General features: G+C 36.1%; 1 protein-coding gene across 1 annotated transcript; it reads left to right on the plus strand.

Moving 5' to 3' along the window:
• Positions 1-2,549: 2,549 nt before the first annotated feature.
• LOC131048487 (F-box/kelch-repeat protein At5g60570) lies at positions 2,550-3,269 on the plus strand. Its single transcript, XM_059212461.1, has one exon. It carries the CDS (start codon positions 2,550-2,552, stop codon positions 3,267-3,269), a length of 720 nt encoding a protein of 239 aa, XP_059068444.1.
• The last annotated feature ends 5,993 nt before the right edge of the window (positions 3,270-9,262 follow it).

The following is a 9,262-nucleotide window of genomic DNA, read 5'->3' on the forward strand; positions in this document are numbered from 1 at the left end:
AGCAGAAGAGGACCATAAGATCATTTTGCCTATGCATTCAATTTTGGAAGAAGAAAAGGTGTTTGTGAAGGAATGAAGCAAGTGATGTGGTAACAATAATCAAGAGCGCAACATAACATAGAAGTCTCTAGCATTGGAAAGCATAAATATATTCAAGGCAACATGTAAGTTTCTTCATCGCTTTAGTATAAATCACCATATATTCATTACACTTGTGGAAATAGTGTGTGATAGGTGAAAGTAGTTACTTGGAAGAATGCAACAATGATGGGGGTTTTAATTGTTCGCTGACATTTTGGTCATCATATTTGATTGATCCTAAATACGACTAGAAAGTGTTGTAAGACTACTCTATTTGATCCATTGTGAGATGACTCTGTAATCATAAAAAGATTAGGGTTTCCACCATTAGATGTATGAAAACTGCTAATTTTTACTTTGAAACTATTTCATTCAAAAGATGGGGTTCCAATCCAATAGATATAGTCACAAACCAACAAGGATTAGGACTAAGAATTTCAATTGGATTGGGGTTTTGATCCAGATAATCATCTTTTGTAAGTTGAATTGCTAAAATTACAATAAAAGTGCTGCTAATGAAGGTAAAAATACGGAAATAGTAAGCCACAGGTGTCAAATTGATCCACAAACCGAAATTTGAGCAGTGTAAGCCAATTCAGACCTGTTTCTTGAAAAAACTCCAAAAAAGCAGGGACCATTTCACCCACTCCCTGGTCCTCCAAACTTTTTTTACTCGAATGGGAAATCGATTCATCACTATAAATAATGCCTATTATGAAGATCATTGCTCCATACTTGTTTCCTGCACACACAAAAAAGGGGAAATAGGTTGGGAATAGGGGCTTGCCTAAGTCAAACATTGGTTTTGGAATTAGCCATGAAATAGAAATGAAAGATAATTGAATTGCAGTAATGAAAATGTTCTCCTTTTGAGGGAGATGCTAAATAATGACTGAAAATGCAAATGATAGACCTCCTTGTGAAGTTTTGTTTTTCTCCACACTGAATTAGGGTTTTATGAAGTCTTCAACAAAATGGAACATGAATGTCAACTCCAATTCTTGAATCTTGAACTTTATTGTTACTCATGTGCTTGAAGGAAGATTGATTGCTTGCTCACTTAACTTGAATGTTTGATTGCTTGATGTCAAATTGAACTTCATGTGTGTGTATATGATGGTTGGATTCCCAAATGAGAGGGGAAAGCCTCCTTTTATACTTGCCAGTTGAAAAACATGTTAATATTCTAACATGGGCCAACACAGGGTGGGATTTCCCACTCATTTTTTGAAACAACCAAGGGGCCCAAACCAAGGCCCTATTTGGGAGGACCAAGGCATGGTGGCCTGGTCCGATTAGAGACCAAGGTGCCATGCCCTAGTCCTACCCAATTTTAGGGGTCAAGACAAAGGGTTAGATGATGCAAAAAGTCAATATAAAGTCAAAATTGCATGGTATGAGCAAAATCATGTCCTCACTAGGCCTAGGGTTGCAAACACTAAGGTGAGGACCCAAATGTGGTCAAAATTGTAAAGGAGTACAATTTAAGACACTGCATTTATCCCCCACTTTAGTAAGAGTGTGAAACTAAGCATACTCTCGATAAAGTATAAAGGTTCACATTGAAAAACTTTCATCAATATGCTAAGGAGGCAAGACACACCAAGCCCCCAATGGACTTTAGGTATCTTATGACTTCTAAATCAAGATAAAGAGATATCATAAGAAAGAAAAAGAGATCCATGACTACAAGACAAGTAAGGTTCACTTACCATGAGTCATGAAAATAATAATACCAAAATTACAAAGCAAAAGGCTAAGTTTGCTGAATAACTTGAGTATCGAGATGTGCAAAGAGATAAACGTTGAGCAGAGTGTATGCCAAAAAAACAAAACAAAATTAAACTAATGACTAGAACCAAGATAAAAATAAATAGTGTACCCACTTTATCAAAATAGACCATTTCTTATGCTTATTATAACATAAAAAACTTGATTGGACCCAAAGCATGAAAGAACAAGATTGTGTACTTTTCGCCATTAAAAAAAAATGTTGAGTTAATGCCCTTGACAAGTCATTTATTTTGTATTTATTAAATAAATTAAAAAGTAGAATACGAAATAAATGTCTTGTCAAGGACATTCTTAATTATACTCTGATTTTTAGTTTATATAATAAATACAAAATAAATATCTTGTCAGAAGGTACTTTGTTTTTTAAATTATTTAATAAATACACATTAAATATGTTATGAAGGGCATTATGTTGGCTGTGTAGCCAAAGAGAATGTTGATGATCGTCTGTCTCTTAACGCCATACTTCATAAACTGTGATCACATTGTAACGCGCCATACTTCCCATTGACGTCGTCAAAACAATAATGCGAAAGTTAGATGTGACCAATTCCACGCGCTTTCACCAAACTATACCACCTAATAGCAGGCGACCATTCACAGCATAAATACAAGCGCAAGAGAAACCAAGAATTATTCTACCATTTTTTTTATAGAGAGTGTAGTGTGCGGCCATGGCTGAAGATGAGGAGCCCAAGTACTGTGACTTGATACCCAGCATGGTGAAAGAGACTACGCTTCTGTGTCTGGCAAAGCTGCCTCCTCCAATGGTGGCGGTGGGTCGATGCGTGTGCCGCTCATGGAGAAAAGCCCTCGCTAATCCCACATCTCTCCGCCGCTCTCTCAGCATTCCCCCCAACCACCGCCTCTTCCTCGCCCTCTTCCAGACAGAATGCGACCCGGGATACCGACAGGCAACTCACCACAACACCGAATGGCTGCTCTTGAGAAAATCCTCCTCCTCTTCTTCTTCTTCTTCTTCCCCTACCCTCTCTCTGTGCAACCCACTCTCTCAAATCTCCTCCTGCATAAACCTACGCAGCATGGCGGTAAACGACAGCGTGCTGTTTCCGGAACTCCCCTCTCTGGTCGACAACAAAATCGCGAGGTTCCTATCTTACAGGTTGGAAGACCAACGGTGGAGCGTTGTTCCATCTTTCCCATCGGGCTATAAAGATATCAGACTCTACGCATGCGCAGCGCTGGGCGATTTCATTTATTTCAGCGGTGGGCGAGATGAGCTGAACGAACAGGCAACAACAAGTGGTGTCCGGTACGACACGGTGAACCGGCGGTGGGAAAGCCTACCGGACATGATAATGTCGCGCATCGATTGCACAGGGATTGTTTTGGACGACAAATTTGTTGTAATCGGAGGCTCTTACAAGGATTGATGGTGCACGCGCGTGCACACTTCGAGTGAGGCATACGACCCAGAGACAGACAGATGGAAGCTCCTCCCCAATGTGTGGGCCAACGGACTGAACTATGTTGAGGAGTCGAATGTTGCGCAACCGGCAGTTGCAGTGATAGGGGGTCGCACGCTCTACACTATGCAGTCACACTCGAACGAGTTAATGAGATTTGATCCCTCAACCAACAGATGGGTGGGCGTCGGAAACGTTGGACGTGTGTGTGAATCGAGGTACTGTTTGCGTTATAAGCTGGTGGCGATGGGAGAGGAAGTGTGGGTGATAACACACGCCATGGGAACGAACATCTGCATCTATTGTTGCTCTCCATCCAGAAATTGTGTGGATATCAAGTTTACAGAAGTGAAAGTGGCCGGAGTAGAAGATTTTGACCATGTTTTGACGTGTGCAGTCTTGTCTCTGTGAGTGTTTTTTCTGTACCGTGTCTTCAGTTTTGAGGAATATCGTTCCTCTATTCCTTTCCTAGATAAAATTTCTTCTTTTTAAAATATACTCAAAAAAAGTAAGCATTCTGGCATCGACGTCGGTAAATAAACATGCGAATAGGACAGCGGGTCCAACCAGCATCACATCAACTGCGTTTATGTTGTATATGTAAAAAATTGATAGGAAGTAAATGGCACAAATTTACCTTATCCATGTATATAGTTTAAATTGATAAGTTATACTAACCTTGTCGTTTTAATTAAATAAAAGTTAATTTAAATTAGATAAATAGTAGTTAAGGATGATAAATAAACATATGTATTTAGTTCTGATATCAATTTGATGAGATATTGATATCTATTATTTTAATATAAAAAATAATGATTTGTATGTCTTTTTTTTTGGGATTTTACATGAGATTATAATGTTTTTAGGTTGAATTTGAGGATTTTGTTCACTTTGCATGTGTGAATCTATCATGTAGTTTTTGAATCTGATCACGTTGATTGTGCACTTCTACTATCAAGATCATTGGATTCTTTGTTTTTTATTAGTCATCAAGAAGTTTTGGTATTTAAAAATATTTTAAGGAAGTTGCCAAATTGTTTGGGACAAGTTTTCTAGGTCAGCCATCTAGATAGATCAACTCTAGAATTGTGCTGATATAAGTTTTCACATGTCAACATGTTAGAACAAAAGCATCCCCTATGTTAGCATATGGTTTCAAAAGACACTCGAAAAACCTAATAAATAAGCAATTTAATTGTTCCATTCAAAAAAATATTATGTAATAGATTACCATTAATCACATGATATTATAGTTGTAATAGAATTCTTTATTCAAATCTAATACATATAACCACTATACAATGTTGTAATTTTTTTATTTTTCCATTATATAGATTCACCAATTTGTACATAATACATGTAGAAATCACAAATTTAAATTTGAAGCTTATCATATTCTAAATGAATAAAAATGTAAATAGAACAAAAGAGAAAATGACAACAATAAGCCTCGAAAGTCTTGTTCTCCAATATCACTACACAAATTAACAAAATTATTTTTAATCACAACTTCTTTTACCTTGACCACTTGAAAACAACATAGAACAGGGTGCATATTTCGAAGAAATAAAAAACAAAAAAGAGGTGTGAACAATAATCTTACATTAGGATGTTTATTATTGATTACCTTTCAACACCTACACATTTGTTAGTAATACAGTGAGAATGGGGAACTGTACAATATTCTAAAGAAAAAGAACACGAGTTATAACCAGGTCGTGACAGGTATGTGGCCATCACATTATATGTTAGGTAGATGTCAATGTTAATGAAGGGGCGATGTTGTGTCAAGGGTAACCCATGCTCATGCTACCATAGAATACAATTTGCTTCCTAGGTAATGTCACGTAAGTCCATGCCAATGATCAATGGATACAGAAACTAAAACACAACATTTTAATTTGGCCCACCCTCCAATCTATGCTCATCATGCTTCTTATGGGCTCAGACCTATGAACTAAGGCCTATTAGTATAAAACTAACAGGGGCATATCCCTAGTGATACACATCCTTGATGTGTAGTGATACTGAAAATGGCTTCATATACATAGATATTACAATCAAATTTGTAATGTGGCCTATAAAATTCTTTACAACTCAGAACGTGCCCAAAACTATGATAAAGACCAACCCCTCTTTCAAAGAAATGAAAGGATATTAACCACATTTATAGGTTCCAACACCACATAAGAAGCTCTTCATTTAGTCCAAAAAACCATCAACTAGTACATACAAATGGATGCCCATACTTACAAGCATTTCTTCTCCTTGAATCACACTTAAAAAACCTATAAATACATCCTTAGAAGCATGTGTGGTGTCTCCTAGAGCTTGCAACTTATTCCATAACAATAATAATAACACTTACTTTCAACAAGCTTGAGTATGGGTCCATTTCAAAGTGTAGAGAAAGTAATTAAAATGTGTACTATTACTTTTTAGTGGGTGACATGTCACTTTGATTGTGTGAGCTAGGCGAATTGGCTTGTCATGGGCTACCAAACTATTTTCCATTTTTGGCCAAAAGTTAGGTTTGAATTGAATATGAAGCAAGTGGAGAGTGTGGAGATTCACATTGGAATTAGAGGTTTTTGGATGGAGCAAATCTAATTATGAGTCAAGATCCTACAAGGTTTGGTGTAATTGGAGGATGTGGAAAAAGATTACAAAAGTGGAAGGGTTAAGTAGATGTGAAGGGGTGCATATAAACAATGAATCCTTGGAAATTTTAGTTAGAGGTCAAAATTTTACAATAGGTGGCAAAAGAAGCATAGTGAAATGCACTTGGAAGTTAACTTAAGGTGAAGTACAATTGGAGGTAGACATCTCGAAGGTGCAATTGGAATGATAATTTTATCATGATATTATCTTGGCATTAGATGAAATATGGGAGTTGCTTAAAAGGATAATGTTAGCATGACATCATCAGGTGGGCTAATGTCCATAATAGAAAGATAAGGAGGAAATCCAATCAAACAATAAGAGACAACTGTATTGTAAGCTGAAAATAAACAATAAATTATGTTTAGATAAGAACATAAGAGTGAGGTGTTAAAAGAGTTTGTAAAAGATCCTATCAACCAAATAAATTATATCTAAGATAAGTGTTGCCCAAAAAGTGTTTTCGCATTGGAGATTGGAATTGTTTTATATTTTGCAAATGAGATGGGAGATGTGGTCAAAGAGTGCTACGAAAGAATTTCTTTTAAGATCAACTTACATGGATCAATTGCCCTCACAAAAACATAATTCATAAAATCATTGATTATTGCAACAAAAACATAATTCATAAAATCATTGATTGTTACAAAAAAAAAAACCATAATTCATAAAATCATTGATTATTGCCACATAAACATAGCTATAAAATCATTGATTGTTGCCCCCAAAAAACATAACTCATAAAATCATTGATTATAATGATGACAAACAATAGCAGTGGACAAAGAGGATCTCTCGGTCCATGAGTAATGGACTAAAGTCATCCCAAAATGACGTATTTAAGGAAACCCCAAATGATTTGGGTTAAAGTAAAAACACCCACATCCCACCGAAAAACCCTTCATAATGTAAGGTTGTTGGAATGTCATAATGTGGGATCTTACAATTAAAAAATTCTGACACATTCGATGAAGATTTCTGATACATTAGGTAGATTGCTACAGATTTGACCACTTTAGAAACTATTAAACTTTCCCAAAAAGGGCATTGAATAGTTAAAGAAGTAGGTAGGGGGAGGCGAAACCTCTATCTAGCATAGAGGATGCCTGATTAATTAAAAATAAAACTAGCAATTGCACTTTGGTGTGCAATGGGTACGTCGAATAGGTGTGGAAGGTCAATCAAAGAAAAAATGGTATGTTCATTACATACATTATAGTGCAATACACGAGGTCAATAGGGAGGAGGGGGATCAGGAGATAGAACTAGGGGATAAAGATAGGGAGGAGGATAGAGATAGAGATGGAGAAGGAGAGCGATGTGGAAAGAAGGGTAGAGACATAAGAGAGGGATCTAGAGAGATGGAAGAGATAAATATATAGAGAGGGAGAGATAGAAACATAAAGGTATAGATATATGAATAGGGAGATAGAGAGAGTGAGAGAGGGGGAGACAGATGGAGAGGAAGATAAATAGAGAAACAAATAGAGAGTAGAGAGAGAGGGGGGGGGGGGAGGTGTATAATGAGTGAGAGGAAAATATATGGAGAGAGACAAAGAGGGTATCTATTGTGGGAGACAACCTGGTATTTGGGATGCCAATATAGTCTAGTCCATAAAAAGAGGTTATCCATGCCTAGGAAGAAGCATAGGTTGCTAGGGTAGTGGGAGTTGGTTAGTGATAGACCACTTAATGTTGTATCTTTTCACACAGAGTTATGTCTTCCATAAAATATTATTTAGTTGAAAACTTTGTAGATTGTGTATGAAGCAACAAATTACCAGGATTGAATTTATATTTTTTCTTATATCATGTTTTAGTGGTGACATCAAATATTTAGCAACATTATCATTATATCATTGTGATTCCTCAATTTACATACCTATTCATATGGCCCTAACTCAGTAGTTGATAGCTTTGGAATTCAATATCGTTTCCTTCTCCTTGTACACCATGCCATTGATATGATTAAAGCCAACACAATAACTAGTGGCACACCTAAAATGTAGAATTACTTACTTCTCTTCCAACTAGTCAAAGTAGAGCAGATAAAGGGTTCAATTAAGTAGAACTAATTTACCATCATGAATGAAATTTATAAAATTTGCAAATAAATCTTATTGGTGCATAATGGTTTTTAGCTATACATTTCCTTTGGGAATTTCTTTCTAGATTTTCAAGGGTGGGTAAGTTTAAATATTTTGTCAATCTTTTCTCTAATTCATGATTATTTCAAAATTTTGAGTGACTAATATGATTTAAACATTGTTTTAGAAATTTAGCAATTCTATGACACAAAAAGATGGAGAGTGTAACACAAAAAGAATGAAGTCATAGTAGCTTCAATTAAATACACAAACTCTTTTCAAAATTAAAATTGTCAATCAAAGATTCCACAAAATATCTACAAATTCTTAATTATCATAATTTTAAAATGAAAATTGTCAATAAATAATTTCACAAAACATCTACACACTCTTAGCTCTCATAATTTCAAACTCAACTAATTTTTTAATTTGTTTTCAAAAAGTTGTAGGATAAAGCTTATGATGTTTATATGTATTGATTGGAGGTTCATGCAAGAAGGTAGGTAAATTTTATCTCAATGTGACTTTTTGGATGGTGTACCAATTAAACTCAGTTTTCTCTATATTTGAACACGACTCATTCTTTTAGACAACTCAAATTTACAACATGGACATGCACATGCCATGTGTTGGCAAATGTTTTTTTTGGCATGTAACATGCAGGTCGCTACAGATTACATTTTTAAGAAGATTGAATCATCTTATTTCCTTACACTAGCAGTTTCTCCTCTTCATTACTTTTTGTATCCGTGGTGATACACTATTCGCTCTATGGCTTCTACTTCATTATCCACCTTCTTGATTGAATTTGGGGGCCATGAAACTGCAAGGTGGTGTTGGGTTGACCAAATAGATATGCTTTGTAGATGGAAAATCGGAGAGACACAATGTGATAGACTATAAATGAGGAAGCCTTATGGGAAGAGACGTTGCTAGTGCAGGGCATCTATCAATGTTGAGACCCATTTGAGCTTCCTTTCCTTCGTATGGTATGTTTTGGTGGTGAGCTTCATATAGTAAGGCACTGTAATTGGTTTCATAGATGTTTTCCATGGTAGAATGAGAGTATATCAGTTGGCTAGATAGAAGGAATTTTTCGTGAAAGACATGGGTTAGTGCAGGATCAAGGGGGGCCAAAAAGTGGCAATGTGAAAAAAATAGCCTTCCTCACTCGCCTAAAACCGCGAAAATCTGTGTTGACTTTTTCCTTGG

This window comes from Cryptomeria japonica, chromosome 2, assembly GCF_030272615.1.
Source record: "Cryptomeria japonica chromosome 2, Sugi_1.0, whole genome shotgun sequence".
In the NCBI taxonomy this organism is placed as follows: domain Eukaryota; kingdom Viridiplantae; phylum Streptophyta; class Pinopsida; order Cupressales; family Cupressaceae; genus Cryptomeria; species Cryptomeria japonica.

Excerpts from the sequence above, each read along its gene's own strand:
- LOC131048487 (XM_059212461.1), top strand. The coding sequence starts at position 2,550 with ATGGCTGAAGATGAGGAGCCCAAGTACTGTGACTTGATACCCAGCATG.